Source organism: Ranitomeya imitator, chromosome 2, assembly GCF_032444005.1.
Source record: "Ranitomeya imitator isolate aRanImi1 chromosome 2, aRanImi1.pri, whole genome shotgun sequence".
Taxonomy (NCBI): domain Eukaryota; kingdom Metazoa; phylum Chordata; class Amphibia; order Anura; family Dendrobatidae; genus Ranitomeya; species Ranitomeya imitator.
The window spans coordinates 191,685,202-191,710,246 of NC_091283.1; the positions used below are offsets into that span (position 1 = coordinate 191,685,202).

The following is a 25,045-nucleotide window of genomic DNA, read 5'->3' on the forward strand; positions in this document are numbered from 1 at the left end:
ACCAATCAGCGATGGGCACAGTCCTGTGGCAAAATGGCCGCTCCTTACTCCCCGCAGTCAGTGCCCGCAGTCCATACTCCCCCCCCCCCCCCAGTCAGCACTCACACAGGGTTAATGGCAGCGTTACACCGCGTTATGCCACGGGTAACGCACTCCGTTAATGCTGCTATTAACCCTGTGTGACCAACTTTTTACTATTAATGCTGCCTATGCGGCATCAATAGTATAAAGATCTAATGTTAAAAATAATAAAAAAAAGTAAAAAATCATTATATACTCACCTTCCGTGGGCCACGTAGTATATAGCACACACGTAGTATATAGCACAGACACATAGTATATTGCCCAGCCACGTAGTATATTGCCAAGCCACGTAGTATATAGCACATATGTAGTATATAGCACAGATACGTAGTATATTGCCCAGCCACGTAGTATATAGCACACACGTAGTATATAGCACAGACATATAGTATAAAGCACAGATACGTAGTATATTGCCCAGCCACGTAATATATTGCACAGCCACGTAGTATATAGCACAGCCACGTAGTATATAGCACAGAGACGTGGTATATAACACTGCCCATGCAGTATATAACACAGGCCACGTAGTATACAATATACTACGTGTCTGTGCTATATACTACGTGTGTGCTATATACTACGTGGCTGGGCAATATACTACATGGCTGGGCAATATACTACGTTGCTGGGCAATATACTACGTAGGCTGTGCTATATACTACGTGGCTGGGCAATATATTACATTGCTGTGTTATATACTACGTGTCTGTGCTATATACTACGTGGCTGTGCTATATACTTTGTGGCTGTGCTATATACTACGTGGCTGGGCAATATACTACGTAGCTGGGCAATATACTACATGGGCTGTGCTATATACTACGTGGCTGGGCAATATACTATGTGGCTATGCTATATACTACGTTGCTGTGTTGTATACTACGTGGCTGTGCTATATACTACGTGGCTGTGTTATATACTACGTGGCTTTGTTATATACTACGTGGGCTGTGTTATATACTACGTGGGCTGTGTTATATACTACGTGGCTGTGTTATATACTACGTAGCTGTGCTATATACTACGTGGCTGTGCTATATACTACGTGGCTGTGCTATATACTGCGTGGCTGTGCTATATACTACGTGGCTGTGTTATATACTGCGTGGCTGTGCTATATACTACGTGGCTGTACTATATACTACGTGGGCTGTGTTATACGCTACTTGGCTGTGCTATATTTCTCTGCTGTATCTGTGATGAATCGTGGTATGTGTTAAAGAGGGGGGCCCACTGAGACTTTTTTCGCCCGGGGCCCTCAAAAACCTGGAGCCGGCCCTGGCTTCACTGATTGATCACGCCTGGCCGCGAATAATCAGCAACATTTCCCAGTCCGCCCGCGAATTGGCGCGGAATTTGAACCACGCTGTGCTAATTGGTCGTAGCCAGCCGGCCAAATCCTGTGTATAAATTGCATTCTGAAAAATTCATAAATAAACTACATACATATTCTAGAATACCCTATGTGTTCGAATTGGGCCACCATCTACTATATATATATATATATATATATATATATATATATATATATATCTTCATAAACAAAAGTTGAAAAAGTAGCGGCACTCACCAGTCTGCTCAAAATGATGTCTTTAATGTGTCTTCAATCCATAGTACAGATTATGCGGACACAATGCAGGTAGTTACGAGGGTGCGGGGAGTGAAGGGGGACGACGGCCGTTTCGTGCGCTCTGCACTTCGACGGGTCCATCGTGTTTATGAAGATCGGTATTACCTCATTAGCTGAGCACCGCATCTCAGTGGCTTTTTGCATACCGCATGTGTGAGCGATCCATGTAATGAGTGCGAGGAATATAAAGCTGCAATTGATATCCTAGTGCCATTCCCTTCTCCAAGGAATTTTCTAGATATATATATATATATATATATATATATATATATATATATATATATATATATATTTATATATATCATTAAAGCCACCTGCCTGTATAAAATCCACCGTCCTCGACGTTGATAGTGCCCATATAAAATATAAATAAAATACTTCCTGGCGCTCAAGTACTGCAGACCATCAGTGACCACTGATGTGACTGCAGCTTTCACAATTCCATCAGACAGAACAATGCCATGTGAAACACAGTGGCTATATCTCGACGATCCTGGAGGTAATTTAATTACTTTATGTTTTGTTTTAATTTTATATTATGGGGCACTGTAGCATGGATGTAGGGGATGTCCAATAGTGGACAGCCCCTTTCAGTTGGTGCCACCTACCGTCAGAGAATTCTGTTGTTATTAAGAGATATGTTTGGTGGTATGTGTCAAATATCTGCATAAACAGTATATGCCAAGCTTTCTCTGCAGAACATTGCCCAAAATATCGCACTGCCTCCGCTACCTTAACTTCTTCCTACGGTGCCATCTCTTTCCCAGGTTATTGACGCACACGCACCCACACAATGTAAATGAAAATGTGATTCTATGTGCCAGCAATCTTCTTCCATTTTACAATGCCCATGCGTAATTTTTTTGTGGTTTTGGCAGTAGATGGGATACGCATGGGTACTCTGACCGGTTTGTTATCGCACGGTCCCTATACGGCAGGATGCGCTTTGTGTGGTCTGACATATTTCTATCATGGTCAGCAGTTTGCCCTACATTGGCTTTTCTGTGGGATCAGACCCGGTGGGCTAGCCTTCACTCCTGATATGCATCAATGAATTGTGGTCCTCTTTCTGGTTGTCTTTCCTTGTACCACTTTTGGTAGTTACCAACTGCTGTATACCAGGAACATCCCTCTGGACCTGCCCTTTCTGAAGGTGCTCTGACCCAATCATCTAGCCATCACAACAACTGAGCAATTGGCATTCCCATAAGACAAGCAATGGTGGAAGCACAATTCATGTAGAACCGTTAGTGCGGATTCTCATGAAACCCATATTCTTTATGTAACAGATTTCCTTGTTCTTTTAAAAGAAAAAATACCAATTTTGAAACGTGGTTTTATTTCTTCTTTCTGGCATACTTTCACTTCTGTAAATTCACAGAGAGCAGATCAAGCCTGCAGCCAAGTCATCTTATCCACCCATTGTCCAACACCACGTGGGAGGTTACTGATCTCAAGAAAAATGTCTACATTTCTACATTTCTTCTCTAAACATTCACACCCATCTCAGAAAATTTTGGAGGAATGTAATAAAGTTTGACTACATACAGTTATGCCTCTTTGAGAGGACTTCTTCAATAAATAATGGTCTTCTAGATAATTGATCTCAAACAAGAGGGATCATGTACGTCACAAAAACATATGGTCTATTGTAGATGTTGTGGTATTCTCACCAGTGCTGTCTTTGAGGTTTTACGAAGCTTATTAACCACTTATTCATGTATAGAATATTTAAGATTGAAAGTTATCCAGGAAACAGATGATTTTGTATGGGCTGAATTTCCCTCGTCACCTCAGGCGACACGTAGTAATACAATGAATGGTGGTCAATGTCCATCCAAATCCTAACTGATGGCAACCCAATCTTTCCTAATCAGTTCTTAGAGTTTTGAGGATGGATCACAGATGTTCAATGCGGTTTCCTGATCCTGGACTCAAAGTTTCAATGTTTTGTTCACCGAGACGCTTAGTTATCAATTTTCCCTTGTGACATGGTCTCCATCATACTGGAAAGAGAATTGTTCATCACCAAATTGCTCCTGGATGGTCGGGTGAAGTTGGTCTTGGAGGATGTTTAGACCCCATTCTTTATTCATGGCAGTGTTCATAGGCAAAATTTGTGAGTGAGACCCCTCCGCAGATGAAAGTCCCCCCACACATGAAGTGTCTCACAATGCTTTACTGTTGATGTGACGCATGGCTCATGCTAGCAGTCACCTGTTTTTCTCCGGACAATCATTCTTCTAGATGCCCCAAACAATCTGATGGGGCTTCATCAGAGAACGATCCAATAGGAATCTATGGGATAAGTTCTGCATCAATTTCCCTTCAGTGTAGTTGTGAAAAGGATAAAAGACAACAGATGGCCGTAGATTTGGAAACCAACTCTCCACTCCTTGTCATAAAGGAGGTGGTCACAACTCACAGAGGATAACGCCTTTCTCTGACCTCCTAGTAGGACATATGGAGGGTGTTGTCTTTGGTCAGAAGGGACAACCAAACCAACCAAACAAGTCACCATCATCCAAATTCTCATAGACGCCACATGCCACCATGGTGGACATAAAACCAGACCAATTCTCACCAGTAAGGTTGAGTTTTCTTAACCCAGTATAGTCCATTTAAATGGGCACTTGCCGAACAGTTACATTTTCTAGATATTCAAGATATTGCACTTGCCACCTGACTTCTTAGCCAGGTGGGGCATACAGATTGACTTTAACATCAAGTAGCTGGGGGTTACAATTATAGCTTCTGCACTTTGTCTTAGAGCTTCAATGTATGTCTAAGCAAAATATTGCTTCAATTTTAATGTCTAGTAAGTTATTTCGACCTCTTGGGTTCATATCTTTCCTTTTACTGGGCAATTTTTGGTTGACTCAAGAAGCAATTTAGTGAAAAATATAATTCGTCTCAGCAAGTTTTTCATTCCAACACTGCCCCCCTGCTCTCTAATTACCAATGTGAATCATCAGATCACTCTCCGGGCTTAGAAGCAACTTCAACATATGGATGGACCAAAGTGGTTATCACACCCTGTAATGAAGTGAAAAGTAATTCCGGTCTTGGAAGTTGTACTGTGGCTGGAGAGCCCAGGAATATAGAGCGTTCTATTCTTGGTTGTCTACACGGAAATAGACGGGAGCTGTTTAACCCTTGGGCTAATTGTGCATGAGGAATGGCTCATCATCTGGATAGTCGTCACTTCAAGTATTTAAGAAGTCTGTCGTGGCCTATCCACCTTTTGTTTCGTGTTTATATTTATACTTATTGATCTTTGACTGCTCTCTTTATAGTCCTCTCTTCTTGATTTCTCTCGTATGACCTTTCCACAAATGACTCTGACTTGTCATATCTTCTAGCTATGTACACAATGACTTTTGTTGCCATCAATGCTTTTTGAACTATTGTGTACATTCACATGGGGGAAAGAAATTCAAGGGGTTGTCTTTGTCTTTTACATTTTTTTTTAGACACTGAACCAGTACTTTATTGGGCTGTGACTGGTATTACAACTCATGCTCATTCAGCTGAGTAAGACCCCATTCACACATCCATATTCCACAGTACGTGATTTGGCCTCCTTAGGTGGGTTGTGGCTGCTTGTTTGGGTCAGATTGGTCCAAGACATCGGGACTCATATATGGATGTTATATGGCAACCACCGCAATATAGTACCTACACAGGGAATGATCCAGGTGGTCAACTGTACTTCTTCTGACGGTCAAAGCCCCCATGGTTCTAGGTCACAACACCTCAAAGACATAGTACCAAAGCAATAATGGCCACCACATTTTTAGGGCATATGAGGCTAAATGTCACTTTATTGGTGCCTTGGCCTTAATCCTGTATTTTCTGGCTTAGTCTAAGCCAATTATCTGTTTCTAGATTTGTTTTTTTTTTTATATATACTACTATATGAAGTTCTTAGTTACTTTTTTGAGCAAAGTGTATAAGCCCACCATCCTGTCATCGTGACTTTAAATGGGTCCTTACTCTGCATGGCAACCACCGCCACCCAGTACCTGCTCCTAGGTCTTCAATATTACCCCTGCTGCCAGGCAAAGCCGCTAGCCTCTGGGCCACAGAACCCCAAAAACATTGTGCCATAACAACGGCAGCCAGATTGTTGGGGAATTTGAGAACCACTGCCTTCTTCTTGCCGAATAGACATGTGTGACCTCGCTCAATGCAAGTATATTGATTGAGTGATTGATACTCTCTAGTCGGAATGTGGCTGGAATTATGCAAATCTCATACTTGCGGTCACATGACCTCCCGCTCCCGGCGCCGGAGAATCCTCACGCTGTGCAGTTCTCACGCTATAAGGATTCACAAGTTTGCAGTCACATAGAGTGACTCCAGATTTGTAGCTTAAGTCCGGACAACTCCTTCAATCTAAGCAATTTAATTCCTGATGTTGCGAAATGACAATTCATAGCATGTAAAACACTACTTAGGCCGGGTTCACGAATCCGCAGTGTGCTTGGATTGGAAGACCCAGCGTGGCCATCAGTTCTCCCAACCTGAATTAACTGTCTCGTAGGTATATCTGAAGCAGTTAGCTCAGGTCGGGAGACGAGACAGTTGGGCTTGGTCTTCTGGTCTAAACTCTGCTAGTGAATCTAGGCCGTGTGAAGCCAGCCATTCCTGCACAAAGTATATTTACGCCGCTCCAGGTTCCCTTGATAAATACATTGATTCTTGTGCATAAAAAAATTTCAATTTCTTTTGGCTGAAGAATGTACGGAAGTTGCTTACATGGCAATTTGTAGGGTGATGGACTTTCTTGGAATCAAAACTCCTCTATTTCCTGAAAAAAAAACCCCCAGAGATATTGTGACAACGAAGATCACACAAGGACGTAATAATGTATTGTGCTCTAAATGCATCTATGAATTGATGGAATTCATACTCTGTTGTAAGCCCTAAGAGACCCTAATCTAGTAGACCATTGACCTGTCAGGCATCTGACTTCATAAATAAGAGCTCGTTAAATACTGCCTGGAGTAAGGGGGGAAGTTGCTTGTGGTTCAAAAAGTCAATGAGACAGTGTGGGGTCTTGCATTTAGGATCAGATGTCATCCTCAATTCCAGCACACAAGAGAGAAGATGTTGAGCTCTTAGTGGAGACCTAAATGGGTCAAGCCATGAACTGTCCGTATCCCCAGGGATGGACCCTTTTAGCTTTCGGAAGAAATTTAACTTAATGAGATGGAATTCTGGTCTTGGCGACTTGATGTCAGTGTTTATTGTAATTTGGCTAATGGGTTAATGGGTGGATACGACCCTTTACTTATCCTCTTTATGGATGAATTGCCTATAAATCCATAGCTAGAATGAAAAATGGCGACTTATGGGATTTGTATAGGAGCATGGCCAGTTAGGGAATGTGTAGACGATGTATTTTCGGGTAGGTCCGCTCAGGAATCTGCCTAAAAAAGTGCTTAAAGGGAATATATAAGAAGGTTTTTACTTTATAATGGAAGAACAGCATAATATAGGGGCAGAGACCCTGATCCCAGCGATGTATTACTTGCTGGGCTGCTTGCTGTAATTTACAATTCCTGGTTTATCTGCTGTAGATCAAGCAGAGCTCTGAATGCTGAGCTGTTTATAACCCCGCTCACACCCCTGATTGGCAGCTTCTTGTGTACACTCTACATTGACAGAAAGCTGCCAATCACTGGTGAGGTTGGACTAGGAGGAACGAAACATCTAGTCCTGTAGTGATAATTTCCTGCTGATAAAACACTCATTTTATTAACACAACAACACAGTAGCCCAATAAGTGACACATTGCTGCAACCCGGCTCTCTGCCCCTACACCATGCTGCTCTCAGATTACATAGTAAAACCCTGCAGACAGATTTCCTTTAAAAAATGCTAAAAAGATTGAATAAATGCACTGCAAAGTCAAAATGACCTACTGAGAAGTGGGGCAAAGAAGTGATTGGTCCATTCCTCACTAATTTATATACACAGTTTAGAAAAATTACCAAAAAGATGCCAAAAAAATGAGTTTCAGGAAAAGCACCACTAACATTCTCCTGAATCGTATTCTGTACGCCGGCATCTAAAAGACATCATATTCACATACGCTTATTTTTGGTTCCCACATATGTCACTGCCGAAGATATGTTTTTTTACTGTGATATCTTGATTTCTTGCCAAGAGGAACAAAGAAAATGGATATATGAGAACACTAAGCATGTGACATGCTATATGTGGGCTTCAGTAGGACCCCGACTACAATGATAATCTATTGGCACTCTACATGTTGGTGGGGTCCATGATAATCCATCGGCACTCCACATGGTATGGTCCATGATAAGCCATTGGCACTCCACATGTTGGCGGGGTCCATGATAATCCACCGGCACTCCACATTGTGTGGTCCATGATAATCCATCGGCACTCCACATGTTGGCAGGGTCCATGATAATCCATCGGCACTCCACATATTGGCAGGGTCCATGATAATCCATTGGCACGCCACATGGTATGGTCCATGATAATCCATTGGCACTCTACATGTCCGCGGGGTCCATGATAATCCATCGGCACTTCACATGTTGGGGGGGTTCCATGATAATCCATCATCATTCCACATGTTGGGGGGGTCCATGATAGTTCATTGGCACTCCACATGTTGGGGGGGGGTCCATGATAATCCATTGGCACTCAACATGTCCGCAGGGTCCATGATAATCCATTAGCACTCCAGATGTTGGGGGGTCAATGATAATCCATTGGCACTCCACATGTCCGCAGGGTCCATGATAATCCATCGGCACTCCACATGTCCGCAGGGTCCATGATAATCCATCGGCACTCCACATGTCCGCAGGGTCCATGATAATCCATTAGCACTCCACATGTTTATACCCTCATCCTTCTGACTTCTGTGTCGTTTACAACATTCTTAAACTTTTTAAATGAAACTATTTAGATAAAAGCAAAAATTTGCACCACTAAGTGTCAGTGTGGCCGCGTCTCAAGGTTACAAGAATAAATTGCGGCATCAGGCGGCGTGAGGCGTTCTGGGTATTCTCTACAGGTAGGTTGCCTCTATTTATAGATAATATATTATCCCGCTGTGCTCGGGCGCTGCGTTCGCGGTGCATTGTAAAGGTCATAGGATATGTCACCAGCTGTCCTATGCTGATGGCAAACTGCGCAGTGATAATGTGGCTGCTTATAGCATAATTTATGATTGTTATTTATTATTTTAGTATAATTACTGTTATTGTTATTTTATTATTTATTTCATTTGTTATTATTATTTAGTGTTATTATATATTATATATTTCGTTGATTATTTTTATACATAGTTTTGCTATTTTATTTTTTGCTACTTGTATTATTAGTGTAATTATTTTTTTCATTTATTATTTTATTTATGACTAGCTGAAGAGCCCGGCGTTGCCTGGGCATAGTAAATATCTGTGGTTAGTTATAGCACGTCACGTCTCTTATTTTCCCATCACGCCTCTCATTTTCTCCGTTACACCTCTCATTTTCCCCCTCACTCCTCTTATTTCCCCCCTCACTCCTCTCATTCCCCCCTAACACTTGTCATTTCAACCTCACATCTGTCATTTTCCGATCACTCGACTATTTTCCCTCACTCCTCTCATTTTTCACTCACACCTTTTCATTTTCACCTCACACCCCTCATTTTCACCTCAGTATATAGATGTTTGTCATCTCCCTTATATATAGTATACACCTGTATGTCTTCTCTTGTATATAGTATATACCTGTATGTTATCTCCCCTGTAAATAGTATATACCTGCTGTATGTCATCTCCTCCTGTATATTGTATATACCAATGTGTCATCTCCTCCTGTATATATTATATACCTGTATGTCATCTCTTCTGTATATACTATATAACTGTATGTCATCTCCTCCTATATATAGTATATACCTGTATGTCATCTCCTGTATATAGTATATACCTGTATGTCATCTCCTCCTGTATATAGTATATACGTGTGTCATCTCCTCCTCTATATAGTATATACCTGTGTGGCATCTCCTCCAGTATATAGTATATACCTGTATGTCATCTCCTCCTGTATATAGTATATACCTGTGTCATTTCCACTGTATATAGTACATACCTGTGTGTCCTCGCCCCTGTATATAGTATGTACCTGTATGTCATCTCCCCTGTATATAGTATATACCAGGTTGTCATCTCCTCCTGTATATAGTATATACCTGTGTGTCATCTCCCCTGTATATAGTATATATGTGTGTGTCATCTCCTCCTGTATATAGTATATACCTGTGTGTCATCTCCTCCTGTATATAGTATATACCTGTGTGTCATCTCCTCCTGTATATAGTATATACCCTTATGTCATCTCCTCCTGTATATAGTATATACGTGTGTCATCTCCTCCTGTATATAGTATATACCTGTGTGTCATCTCCTCCTGTATATAGTATATACCTGTGTCATCTCTCCTGTATATAGTATATACCTGTGTGTCATCTCCTCTTGTTTATAGTATATATCTGTGTGTCATCTCCTCCTGTATTAGACCTCGTTCACACGTTATTTGGTCAGTATTTTTACCTCAGTATTTGTAAGCTAAATTGGCAGCCTGATAAATCTCCAGCCAACGGGAAGCCCTCTCCCCTGGCAGTATATATTAGCTCACACATACATATAATAGTATTTCCTATATGGTACATTTGTTGCTCTTGTAGTTTGTCTGCTTATTAATCAGATTTTTATTTTTGAAGGATAATACCAGACTTGTGTGTGTTTTAGGGCGAGTTTCGTGTGCCAAGTTGTGTGTGTTGAGTTGCGTGTGGCGACATGCGTGTAGCAACTTTTTGTGTGTCGAGTTGCATGTGACAGGTTAGTGTAGCAAGTTGTGGGCAGCAAGTTTTGCGCATGGCGAGTTTTGCGTGTGGTGAGTTTTATGTGTGGTGCGTTTTGAGTATGTGCAAGTTTTGTGTGAGGCAACTTTTGCATGTGGCAATTTTTCCACGTGTGCAAGTTTTGCATGTGGCGAGTTTTGCATGTGTGGCGAGTTTTCCATGAGGTGAGTTTTGCATGTGTGGCGAGTTTTGCGTGAGTCTAGTTTTGCATGTGGCGAGTTTTGAGCGGCGACATTTGTGTTTCAACTTTTATGTGGCGAGGTTGGTGTATGTGTGGTGAAATGTGTGCTGAGGGTGGTATATGTGTTCAAGCACGTGGTAGTGTGTGGCGCATTTTGTGTGTGTGTTCATATCCCCGTGTGTGGTGAGTATCCCATGTCGGGGCCCCAACTTAGCAACTGTACGGTATATACTCTTTGGCGCCATCGCTCTCACTCTTTAAGTCCCCCTTGTTCACATCTGGCAGCTGTCAATTTGCCTCCAACACTTTTCCTTTCACTTTTTCCCCATTATGTAGATAGGGGCAAAATTGTTTGGTGAATAGGAAAGCGCGGGGTTAAATTTTCACCTCACAACATAGCCTATGACACTCTCGGGGTCCAGACGTGTGACTGTGCAAAATTTGGTGGCTGTAGCTGCGACGGTGCAGATGCCAATCCCGGATATACACACATACAGTTAGGGCCAGAAATATTTGGACAGTGACACAAGTTTTGTTATTTTAGCTGTTTACAAAAACATGTTCAGAAATAAAATTATATATGTAATATGGGCTGAAAGTGCACACTCCCAGCTGCAATATGATAGTTTCCACATCCAAATCGGAGAAAGGGTTTAGGAATCATAGCTCTGTAATGCATAGCGTCCTCTTTTTCAAGGGACCAAAAGTAATTGGACAATGGACTCTAAGGGCTGCAATTAACTCTGAAGGCGTCTCCCTCGTTAACCTGTAATCAATGAAGTAGTTAAAAGGTTAGGGGTGGATTCCAGGTGTGTGGTTTTGCATTTGGAAGCTGTTGCTGTGAGCAGACAACATGCGGTCAAAGGAACTCTCAATTGAGGTGAAGCAGAACATCCTGAGGCTGAAAAAAAAGAAAAAATCCATCAGAGAGATAGCAGACATGCTTGGAGTAGCAAAATCAACAGTTGGGTACATTCTGAGAAAAAAGGAATTGACTGGTGAGCTTGGGAACTCAAAAAGGCCTGGGCGTCCACGGATGACAACAGTGGTGGATGATCGCCGCATACTTAATTTGGTGAAGAAGAACCCGTTCACAACATCAACTGAAGTCCAGAACACTCTCAGTGAAGTAGGTGTATCTGTCTCTAAGTCAACAGTAAAGAGAAGACTCCATGACCGTAAATACAAAGGGTTCACATCTAGATGCAAACCATTCATCAATACCAAAAATAGACAGGCCAGAGTTAAATTTGCAGAAAAACACCTCAAGAAGCCAGCTCAGTTCTGGAAAAGTATTCTATGGACAGATGAGACCAAGATCAACCTGTACCAGAATGATGGGAAGACAAAAGTTTGGAGAAGAAAGGGAACGGCACATGATCCAAGGCACACCACATCCTCTGTAAAACATGGTGGAGGCAACGTGATGGCATGGGCATGCATGGCTTTCAATGGCACTGGGTCACTTGTGTTTATTGATGACATAAGAGCAGACAAGAGTAGCCGGATGAATTCTGAAGTGTACCGGGATATACTTTCAGCCCAGATTCAGCCAAATGCTGCAAAGTTGATTGGACGGCGCTTCATAGTACAGATGGACAATGACCCCAAGCATACAGCCAAAGCTACCCAGGAGTTCATGAGTGCCAAAAAGTGGAACATTCTGCAATGGCCAAGTCAATCTCCAGATCTAAACCCAATTGAGCATGCATTTCACTTGCTCAAATCCAGACTTAAGACGGAAAGACCCACAAACAAGCAAGACCTGAAGGCTGCGGCTGTAAAAGCCTGGCAAAGCATTAAGAAGGAGGAAACCCAGCGTTTGGTGATGTCCATGGGTTCCAGACTTAAGGCAGTGATTGCCTCCAAAGGATTTGCAACAAAATATTGAAAATAAAAATATTTTGTTTGGGTTATGTTTATTTGTCCAATTACTTTTGACCTCCTAAAATGTGGAGTGTTTGTAAAGAAATGTGTACAATTCCTACATTTTCTATCGGATATTTTTGTTCAACCCTTCAAATTAAACGTTACAATCTGCACTTGAATTCTGTTGTAGAGGTTTCATTTCAAATCCAATGTGGTGGCATGCAGAGCCCAACTCGCGAAAATTGTGTCACTGTCCAAATATTTCTGGCCCTAACTGTACATACATACACACATTCAGCTTTATATATTAGATTATGATTATTATTATTATTCTTGCATTATATATTGTTATAACAATGGAATCTATTTAGATAATAAAATAAATGCCTATGGTTAGGGGGAAGGATTCCCATTCTTAACGTCTAGGATGTAGACAGTTATGTGGATGTTTGTCGAAGTTCTTCTAATCCAAGCAGGCTCAGAAAGTTCTGGGAATCAGCACAGAAGTTACAGATGCAGGAAGATGGAGAGCAGGGAAGGGCCGGTGTATGCCGGGTGACTGGGTGACTAAACACATGGCATCGAGGTTACTAGACATCAGATCAGTGCTGCCCACTTTCCTTATGGTTCTTCTATGCCTCCTAATAGGGTCTGTAAGAAGTTGGGATTAATTACTATACTGTACGGAACTATCTCCGGAACTATGGCCTAGAGGGTTGTCGTATATCCAGGATTTAAAGGAAAAGGCTCAGCATCGATAAAATTACAAAAAAAATCGCAGACGAGGTCAGAGGAGCACTTGGCCCACAGGTTTCCAACTCAGAATAGCTGAAGGGTACAAGTCCTATCTCTTGGATCTGCAGTGATCTCGAGAAACGGGTGGGCCCCATCTTGCACCTTTGTGATTAGAGAGGTGGCCCCGCAGGCATGACTCTCTTCGTTCACGGAAAGCCTGAAAGTAGCTGGAGAGAACCATACATGTGCAGACACCTGTCTATTAATGGCAGCTGGCATAAGAAGGTTGGGGGACCTCCTTTTCCAGATGTCTTCTGGATATGCCATACTTGTCTGAGATTGGTAACCTCTCCACGCTAAGGATCAGTAGGGATCTCAGCAGTTTGACCGCACCAATCAAGATTTTAAAGGGAATCTATCACCAGGTTTTTATACCTAATCTGAGAGCAGCATGATATAGAGGCAAAGACCCTGATTCCAGCGATGTGTCACTTACTAGGCTGCTTTGTGTAGTGTTGATAAAAACACTGTTTTATCAGCAAGAGATAATCACTAGAAGACTAGTAAACCTCCTGCCATGCAGTCCAGCCCTGCCCCCTGCCACTGATTGGCAACATTCTGCACAGCGTACACTGAAAGCAGCCAATCAGTAGTGTGGGCGGAGTTATACAGAAGTCAGCATTCAGAGAACTGGTAGATCTGTAGCAGAGAAAACGGGGATTGTATCAAATTGGCAGCATACAGACCAGCAAGTGACACATCACTGGAATCAGGGTATCTGCCCCTACATCATTCTACTCTCAGATGGGGTACAAAAAAAATGCAGATAGATTCCCTTTAAGGATCTGCCATCACTTACCATTGTAGGAGAGCCCTTTTAATTTGAGGATACGGTTGAAATCCACTGTTAAATGATCACTCCATTATTAAACACTGCTCATTTACTACATCAGACCTCCCAACCACAGCCTTCTTGTAAGGTCCCATAAGACCATATTGGGGCTAATGATACCGTTTACAATCTAAACCTAAAATACGCTACAAATAGTAAGAAATGCATTACCGCTCATGGTGTGTCTTAGCAGGCACCATGCCACGTCTTACCGAAAAATTGGGATTTCAGGGAGCATGTCGTCAGTCATGTGGACGTTCCTATCAAAGTAGAGTAATGCCTTCCCTATGTGCACTAATCCAAATTAAGCACCGGAAGGGCAGAGGTCGCCTTGGTCCTTTCCCAATACTTTCCTCCATGGAGTGTATGTGTGTATGGGTTTTCTACAGTGAAAATTCGAAGACATACAAAAGAAAGTGTGAATTGCTCTTTCATTATTCTCTTCGAGGACCCCCCACCCCTTCCTTTTTAAGCATGGATGACCAGCACAACAGCTGATGTCCTGGGGGGGTCATGCAGTCATTGCCTTTTGTTCCACGTAGTGAGAGCTGTCATGTCCTAGCAGTAGATGTCCTGTGCAAGCGAGCGAAAGAGGCTGAATCTTCGCCCCGCAGGGCAGCACGACTATACACATAAACATCTCCCGATGAATAGGATGATACAAGGAGGCAAAAGCAAGACCACTCAATGTGTAATCCGCCGTCAGACTCTTAGGAATAACCAGCCCTGGCAAATCTCTGACATTGTGGCACTAGTGCTCTTCAGATGCCAACGTTGTGACAGCTCATAGGGTGGGCCTTCACCAGAGATATCACAGGCAAACAGTAATCACATGGGACGTTTTAGCGCAATCCGATTTTTAAAATGCCCGTATGCATCCATGGGTTGTTTTGGCGAAATGCCACATGTCATTACACAATCCAGAGGGCATGGTTCAGTGAGTGCACATTCTCCATTGCTCTGCATTACTAAAATTAGCTTCTTTAATTGACAAAGTAAAATGTCTATGACAGCAATAGGGAGTCCTAGAATGGAAAATGCTATAATGGTCGGCCTGGGCTACATAATAAAAAGCTATGAAGGTGGATAATGCCAGAGGCGGATACTGACAGACAAGGGCCCCTGGGTAGGACTTATGCATTGGTCTCCCCTACGTTAATACCCATGCACACACATATGTATAAAATGTGGACACGCATTTACACACACACACACACACACATTTATTAAAATATACAATTAGTATTATTTTTTTAGTATCTTTAATAAAAAAAAAGAAATGCAGCTCTTTTAAATTACCATAATGAACAGATATATGTAAAGCGCCATGGAATAAATGGCGCTATTAAAATGTATATTAATAATAATAATAATATATACAGATATTTCTGTATCTACCAGTACAATATACCTGTAATGAAGAAGAGATTTCTGTACCTACCAGTACAATATACAGTTGTATGAAAAAGTTTGGGCACCCCTATTAATCTTTAGCTTAATGTTTTATAAAAATTGTTTTTTTTTGCAACAGCTATTTCAGTTTCATATATCTAATAACTGTTGGACACATTAATGTTTCTGCCTTGAAATGAGGTTTATTGTACTAACAGAAAATGTGCAATCTGCATTCAAACAAAATTTGACAGGTGCATAAGTATGGGCACCCCACCAGAAAAGTGACATTAATATTTAGTAGATCCTCCTTTTGCAAAAATAACAGCCTCTAGTCGCTTCCTGTAGCTTTTAATGAGTTCCTGGATCCTGGATGAACGCATTTTTGACCATTCCTCTTTACAAAACAATTCCAGTTCAGTTAAATTTGATGGTCGCCGAGCATTGACAGCTCTCTTCAAATTATCCCACAGATGTTCAATGATATTCAGGTTTGGGGACTGGGATGGCCATTCCAGAACAGTGTAATTGTTCCTCTGCATGAATGCCTGAGTAGATTTGGAGCGGTGTTTTGGATCATTGTCTTGCTGAAAGATCCATCCCCTGCGTAACTTCAACTTTGTCACTGATTCATGAACATTATTGTCAAGAATCTGCTGATACTGAGAGGAATCCATGCGTCCCTCAACTTTAACAAGATTCCCGGTGCTGGCATTGGCCACACAGTCCCAAAGCATGATGGAACTTCCACCAAATTTTACTGTGGGTAGCAAGTGTTTTTCTTGGAATGCTGTGTTTTTTGGCCGCCATGCATAACGCCTTTTTGTATGACCAAACAACTCAATCTTGGTTTCATCAGTCCACAGGACCTTCTTCCAAAAAGAAATTGGCTTCTCCAAATGTGCTTTTGCATACCTCAGCCGACTCTGTTTGTGGCGTGCTTGCAGAAACGGCTTCTTTCGCATCACTCTCCCATAGAGCTTCTCCTTGTGCAAAGTGCATTGTATAGTTGACCGATGCACAGTGACACCATCTGCAGCAAGTTGATGCTGCAGCTCTCTGGAGGTGGTCTGAGGATTGTCCATGACTGATCTCACCATTCTTCTTCTCTGCCTTTCTGATGTTTTTCTTGGCCTGCCACTTCAGGCCTTAACAAGAACTGTACCTGTGTTCTTCCATTTCCTTACTATGTTCCTCACAGTGGAAATTGACAGGTTAAATCTCTGAGACAGCTTTTGGTATCCTTCCCCTGAACAACTATGTTGATAATCTTTGTTTTCAGATCATTAGACAGTTGTTTTGAGGAGCCCATGATGCCACTCTTCAGAGGAGATTCAAACAGGAGAACAACTTGCAAGTGGCCACTTTAAGAAGCTTTTCTCATGATTGCATACACCTGGCTATGAAGTTCAAAGCTCAATGAGGTTAGAAAACCAAAAAAAGTGCTTTAGTAAGTCAGTAAAAAGTAGGTAGGAGTATTTAAAACAAGAAAATGATAAGGGTGCCCATACTTATGCACCTGTCAAATTTTGTTTGAATGCAGATTGCACATTTTCTGTTAGTACAATAAACCTCATTTCAAGGCAGAAACATTACTGTGTCCAACAGTTATTAGATATATGAAACTGAAATAGCTGTTGCAAAAAAACAACAACAATTTTTATACATCATTAAGCTTAAGAGTAATAGGGGTGCCCAAACTTTTTCATATAAATGTACCTGGAATGAAGAATAACATTTAGATCTCATATACAATAGTGCAGTTTGTGGCTCACTGTTAACCTGTTAGGGTGGTAGGCGCAAACCTCATCAGTTTCAGTCCTGTCAAAGACTAACTCCAAAAAAACCCCCAGAAAATTCACCTGGGCACAGTCGATTGCTGGCGTTTTTTAAATCCATAGCAAAAAAATATATGAACAAAAATGTTTCTAACTTTTATATGCAGAAATTAAACCTTTCATTATGTGCTGATTTTCCTTTTTAACACAAATATACTGCTCATTGTCTGCAGTAATTCAGCAGGGATCTGTGATGCATTGGTTGAACGTCGGATCCCTATGGTGGAAGATGGATCCCTAATAACATATAATGGAGTCATATAGGATTTTGTCAAGGTCATTTACATGGCAAAAGTCTCCTTTGAGAGTGGAGCAGTAGTGCACGTGTGACCATTCACTTCTACGTGGCTGGAGCAATGGCTGTCATACAAGAATAACTATGTTGAGTTATTTGGCCTATTACTATGCTTGCCATGAGGATCAGACATTACATTGACCTGTTCTCTTCCTCTTCGTAGAGATCCGCAGCCAACTGATCGAGCAAGGAAAATGTATAGATGCTCAGGTGGAGCACCGACAGCAGCTGCTGCAAGAATTGAGCGAGTTCCTGCGCAGGAAAGCAGAGATCAACCTGGAGTATTCCCGAAACCTTGAAAAGTTGTGTGATCGCTTCTCCTCTAAGATCCGCAACTCCAAGGAACATCACAGGTAATGACCAAATGGGTGGGAAAAATGTAGGAATCTTCTCTTTAACATTAGGGTTGTGGCATCCTTTGCACAACCGAAGTTCTTTAATTACCGTTGCAAGTAAATGGGATCGCATTATGACCCAAATAATACTGCATCTGCCACAAGCAATTTGTAAGAAGTCCAACCTCATCTGCATTTTTTTTGCGACTGGCTTGATACAGAGCCCTCGGGGGGTCGCAATATGACCCTATTCACTTGTATCGCTCTGTGAACCAACAAGGCCAAAGTCGCCATGTAGCCCCCGCCTAAACCACTTCTCTCCTTTTTTTTTTTTCCTTTAGAAAGGATCAGCCACTTCTGTCCCCGATCAATTGCTTGTACATGGTCCTAAACCACACACGTCAAGAAAGCCGGGATTATGCCGCCATCAGCGACGTTTACAGCTCACATCTTATTCCACGTCTCACGCATACAGGGGAGGATCTCATCCGCCTTACAAAGAAGGTTAGACTTAGCCTAAATGCTTATTCACATCAACGTATGAAAATGCGGATGAAATATAGATGGACAATATATATATCTGTTTTTTTTTCCGCTTTTACTTAGAAATTGTAACTTTTTCGTTCCCTCGTTGAGTTTTCTATTAGTTCCCTTTTGTAGAAGGATACCTTTTTTTTTTCTTTTGCTGTTTTTGTAATGCTGAAGCAAATTCCGAATATGCAGATGTGAACTATCCAAATATGGAACGTGCGGTTTTAAAGGCAAACCATGGACTTCTGCTTTTCAGCTCATTTGTGTAACTTGAATGTCTTGGTATTTTTTTTTTAACAAAGCAAGAGAAGAAAGCAATTAATACAGATACATACAATGTAAGCGTGAATAATCGATTAAAAAAAAGTAGAGAAATAAGATGGGATGGCATTACCGATCGCCGTAAATAATCTGTTCACTTTATTGTACGAGTTGTTACAATTACAAGTATAATAAATATACCGCTTGGGCCCCTGTGCCAGTACACAAGTTGTACAAATGGTATGTATGCCCCAGCATTATGCCTGTAATGAAGAAGAATACAATTTAGAGCTTTAGGCAGAGAAAATTCTCCTCTACTTAGTAGTGCTTCCTGAAAAGCTAGAGGCTCTGAGATTGAATCTTGTGGAAGAACCCAAGTCAAGAAAAGCAAATAATTTATTAATTAGATATAATGAGCAAAGACAGATGCCAGTGGCATCACCCACAATGTCCTGAGCTGTCACAAGATAGGGGATCCATGCAGTATGCCTGTAATGAAGGAGAATACAATCTAGAGCATTTGCATATGAAAAAAAAATCTGGGAATGAGCCAATAAATATAGTGCTTCCCAGCCTATTAATATCACCTCACAGCTGTCTGCTTTGTTTTTACTGGTTATTAAAAAAGGGAGGACCCCCTAAAAAAAGATTATGTGGGTTTCCCTCTATTTTTAATAACCAGCAAAGGCTAAGCAGACAGCTGCAGGCTGATATTAATAGTCTGGAAAGGGCCATGGACATTGGCCCCTCCCCAGCTTAATAAAACCAGTCCTCGGCCGCCACAGAAATGGCACATCTATTAGATGCACCAATTCTGACGCTTAGCCTCGGCTCTTCCCAATTGCGCTAGTGCGGCGGCAATTGGAATAATGTTTTTTGGGGTTGATGTCAGCTATGTAATGCCAGCTGGCATCAAGCCCAGGGGTTAATAATGGAGAGACACCTCCATTACTCACCCCGTAGTCAGAAGAAATAAATACACACAGAAAAGTCTTTTCACTGTAAAAAGCACTCCCCAAGAATTACCCTCTTCTACCAAATTATTACCCCAAAAAAGTATTCCACAGAGGTCCGCTGTAGTCCATAATTGGAAGGTCTCATGGTGATCCCCGTCTTCTTTGTCCAGTCTATGGAGCTCCGTTCAGAGAACGCAGCTCCATAGACTGGAGCAGCAGCCACTGCCGGCTCTCACGCTGCGTAGTGCGAGAACCCGGCCTCTATGACGAGCCCTGACGTCATTAAAGTTATCGTTGTTCACAGCTGTTAGACTGTTGTTAACTTACTGAAGTCATCACTCGCAGCGTGATGACTTATTGCTGGTTCTCACCCTGTGCAGTGTGAGACCCGTCAGTGTCTGTAGCTCCAGTTTGTGGACCCGCGTTCTATGAATGGGGCTCCACAGACTGGACAAAGAAGACAGGTATCATTGTGGGACCTCCATTTGGATTACGGCGGACCCTGTTGATTTTTTTATGGTAATAAATAGGTGAAAGAAGGAATTTGTCAAGAGTGCTTTTTACAAATAAAGGAATTTTGTGTGTTTGTGATTCTATGTTTTCACTAAGGGGTTAGTAATGGGGGGTCTCCATTACTAACCCTTGTGCTTGATGTCAGCAAACACTACACAACTCACATCAACCCCAAAACCATTACCTCGATTGCCAATGCACCAGGGTAATCAGGAAGAGCCAAGGCTAAGCACCAGAATTGACGTATCTAATGGTAACACCACTTCTGTGGCGGCTGAGGGCTGGTCTTATTAGGCTGGGAAGGGGCCAATATCCATGAATCTTCCATCCTATTAATATCATTCTGCAGCTGTCTGCTTAACCTTTGCTTGTTAATAAAAATAAGGAGAACCCCACGCAATATAAAAAAATGTATTGCTAAAAAGCTGCCGGATAATCTCCACAACGCTTATTAAATATCTGAAGCTATCTCTATCTATCTATCTATCTATCTATCTATCTATCTATCTATCTATCTATCTATCTAATTCTATCTATCTATCTATCTCATATCTATCTATCTAATTCTATCTATCTATCTATCTATCTATCTATCTATCTATCTATCTCATATCTATCTAATATCTATGTATCTAATTATATCTATCTATCTATCTATCTTTCTTTCTATATCTGTATTTAAGACTGCTTTATTAAATAAGAAAGTTAGCTTTAAATGACAGATAATCATTGTATGTAAAATGTGATGTTAGAAATGCATGGCATACGGATTGAATACAGATGTCATACGGATGCTAGTTGAGAAAAATTGCATTGCACACGCATGACACTCGCCCTACTTTTCTAGATCAACATTGGAGTGATTTTTTTACGCAGGTGAGATCGAACCTTTAGGCAGAGAAAATCCTCTTCTGCTTAGCAGTGCTGTCTGTGGCTCACTGCTAAAGTTGCTGCCTACAAAGTTAGAGGCTCTGAGGTTGATTCCTGGGGAAGAACATAATTCAAGAAAAGCAAATAAATTATTAACAAGATATAATGAGCAAAGGCAAATACCAGGGGGCCTCTCCCTCAACATCCCGAGCTGTCGGAGAAGAGGGCGCCCATGTTTCAAATTATCTGAGTTGGAGGAGGAAAGTAGAAGAAAATTAAGTAACATAGCACACGTGATAACGCCCTCGGATGGATGCAGGGATTTATAGATTTTTCGTTACTATTAGGAAAAATGCATTTTAATGTACACCTCCGCCTCCACTGCTTATTCTACTCTAAATACACATGACTATTCCTGACACATATTTGGATGTGGAGGTTTGAGGCGATGTCGGTGCATAATGCGACATTTGCATATCTATTTACAGATAGTTTTGCCTAAGTCGCCGCCTTATGCTGTTTCCCTTCCTCCCCCCCGCAGAGTAAAGACATCAGTGCCCAGCAGCAGGAGGATCTGATGAAGCTGGTGTCTGAGCTGCAAGGGGTGAGTATGGGGCGGAGGACAGAGGAGAAGTTTACTTCGAGTCATCATAACATAACGTCACATCTGGCGGAGACTCGAGTCATCCGTCATGTATTCATGTGATTCAGCGTGCTGGAATCTGGGTCTGTCAATGTAAAAGGCCATCCGGGTAATTACATAAACATGGCAGCTCTGTGAGCCCGGCACGACAGTGTGCAGAAGCCGCGGGCAATCCCAGCTCACGGTGTCCGCAGAGCTCACGCCTGAAAAGGGAGCGATCTTACAGCATTATACTATAATGTTATGGAAAATTAAGGCTGGTTTCAGATTTGCGTTTTTTGCTGCTGCGTTTTAGCGCAAAAAAACGCACGCGTTTCTTTTCTATACTTAACATTAAAAACGCATGCATTTTTTTACATGCGTTTTGCCGCGTTTTGACGACGCATGCGTCGTTTCTATGCTTGCGTTTTGTTGCGGAAATGCAACATGTAGTATTTTCTAGAGGCTTTTTTTGCCGCAAAAAAAGCAATGCGTTTTTAAGCACATGCGTTTGCTTGCGTTTTTAAACGCATGCATTTCAATAGAAAAACACAAGAATACACACTAATAAGCCAACCCCCAACCCTAACCCTAAGGGGATCCTAACCCTAACCCTAGGGATCCTAACCCTAACCCTAGGGATCCTAACCCTAACCCTAACCCTAGGGATCCTAACCCTAACCCTAACCCTAGGGATCCTAACCCTAACCCTAGCTATTTCTGTTTATAGTGGGTTTTCTAGTTGATTTTGATGATTGGCAGCTGTCACACATTTCTCATCATGCGTTTCAAAAACGCAAACGCAGGAAAAAACGCGTCGAAACGCCGCATTTTTTTTACCACATGCAAAGACGCATGCATCTAAAAAACGCAGCGTTTGCACGCGTTTACATGCGTTTTTTTCACCACCTGCGTTTGCGTTTAAAACGCTGCGTTTTTAAACGCAAATGTGAAACTAGCCTTATAAAATATGTTTCCCGTGCACGCTCACATATTTTAAATATGGGGTTATGTCACCCTCGAAAGAGATTAATAGGTGGGTGACTTTCTAGATTAGAAAAACATGGCTGCTTTATCCGTTGTTTGCTCGAATTTACATTGCAGCTAAGTTCCACTGAAGTAAATGCAGCTGACCTGCAATGCCACACCCAACCAGTGGACAAGTGTGGCGCTGTTCCGGCAACTTTTTGCCACATCCCAATCCATACGCATTTACCATTTCTTTACCAAAAACGCAGATTTCAGCAGCGTTTTTAGACCTCAAGGGGAACAGTTTTCATGAAATCACATCCACTTTGTTTGGACAGTTAGCCACATCAGAATTTCTGTACAAAAAAAAGCATCATTTAAAAAAGCAGCGTTTACCCTACATGTGAACACGGCCTAAATTTCCAAGCAACGTGGATGTGGTTCCATGAACTCTCCGGTCTCTAAAGACGCTGCTGAAATCTGCGGTTTGCTTCTTTCTTTCCTCTACAGTCTTCTATGTGAATTCTGAAAAAAAAAAAGCAAGGAAAAAAAATGCTGTTAAATTTTTAAGTGCAGAATCAGTGCTTTTCTGTAGTATTGAAAAAGCGTTAAAAGCTTCACATCGGCGCCAAAAAGGCATCAGATAAGAGAGAAAATGCTGAAAAGAAACAGAGAAAACACACAGAGAAGAGTATTATTGCGTTGTGTGGTGAAGACACCTGCAGAAAAAAAAAGTATTGGAAAAAACTCTGCTTTTACGTCATGTGTGAACACGGCCTCAGCATTTGTTATGGGTTTAATAGAGAAAAAAATATCAATCACGTCATTTTTTTTTACACCATTTACTGATCCTCGTAAATAATCTGATCACTGTGTTGTGCGGATTGTTACGATTACAGAGACACCAAATATGTCCGTGTTATTTGCCGATTTGTGAGGTTTAGTATTTATCCCCATCTTATCCCCATCCCTGTATGCATGGCTCCTTATCCCCATCCTTGTCTGCATGGCTCCTCATCCCCATCCTTGTATGCATGGCTCCTCATCCCCATCCTTGTCTGCATGGCTCCTTATCCCCATCCTTGTCTGCATGGCTCCTTATCCCCATCCTTGTCTGCATGGCTGTTATGATCTGGTGGTTTAGGAACAACATGAGACAAGCTCTGAAGGAGGTGGTATCTGTACTGACCGCAAACCCTGAACCTAGCAGCGCAACTAAAAATAGCCGTGGGGGGTACCTGACGCTCCCTAGACCCCTCGGCACAGCCTAAGATCTAACTTCCCCTAAAGATGGAAACAGGAAACCTATCTTGCCTCAGAGAAAATCCCCAAAGGAAAGATAGCCCCCCACAAATATTGACGGTGAGAGGAGGGGAAAATAACATACACAGAAATGAAATCAGATTTTAGCATAGGAGGCCAGTCTAGCTTGATAGATAGGACAGGAAAGGATACTGTGCGGTCAGTATAAAAACTACAAAACAATCCACACAGAGTTTACAAAATCTCCACACCTGACTAAAGGTGTGGAGGGTAAATCTGCTTCCCAGAGCTTCCAGCTAACAGAAAAAATCCATACTGACAAACTGGACAAATATATAATGCACAGAACAATAACTCCACAACATGTGGACTGAAATGAGCAAAGCCAGAACTTATCTTTGCAGAACTGGTCAGGAAACCAGGAGAATCCAAGCAGAGATGAATCCAGCCAGGAAACATTGACAAGTGGCACAGGCTGAAGAAAGAGCCAGACTTAAATAGCAAACGATAAGTGGAGGCAGCTGATGACAGCTAACTCCAAGGAGCAGCCATACCACTAGAAACCACAAGAGGGAGCCCAAGAGCAGAACTCACAAAAGTGCCACTTACAACCACCGGAGGGAGCCCAAGAGCGGAATTCACAACACATGGCTCCTTATCCCCATCCTTGTCTGCATGGCTCCTTATCCCCATCCTTGTCTGCATGGCTCCTTATCCCCATCCTTGTATGTATGGCTCCATATCCCCATCCTTGTCTGCATGGTGACTTATCCCCATCATTGTCTGCATGGCTCCTTATCCCCATCCTTGTATGCATGGCTCCTTATTCCCATCCTTGGTTGCATGGCTCCTTATCCCCGTCCTTGTATGCATGGGTCCTTATCCCCGTCCTTGTCTGCATGGC

The 25,045-nt window shown here is 42.0% G+C and overlaps 1 protein-coding gene across 3 annotated transcripts in view; it reads left to right on the top strand.

The window, feature by feature from the left end:
• Positions 1–25,045, top strand: part of ARHGAP4 (Rho GTPase activating protein 4) — a 96,076-nt gene that overhangs the window by 29,353 nt on the left and 41,678 nt on the right. For all 3 annotated transcript variants that reach the window (XR_011318038.1, XM_069748421.1, XM_069748422.1), the window contains exons 2-4: positions 17,985–18,174; positions 18,498–18,660; positions 21,829–21,891. Coding sequence is in view for 2 of the 3 variants with exons in the window: in XM_069748421.1 (XP_069604522.1) it covers positions 17,985–18,174; positions 18,498–18,660; positions 21,829–21,891 (416 nt within the window). In the remaining variant the exon portion in view is untranslated. The remainder of the gene's footprint in view (positions 1–17,984; positions 18,175–18,497; positions 18,661–21,828; positions 21,892–25,045) is intronic.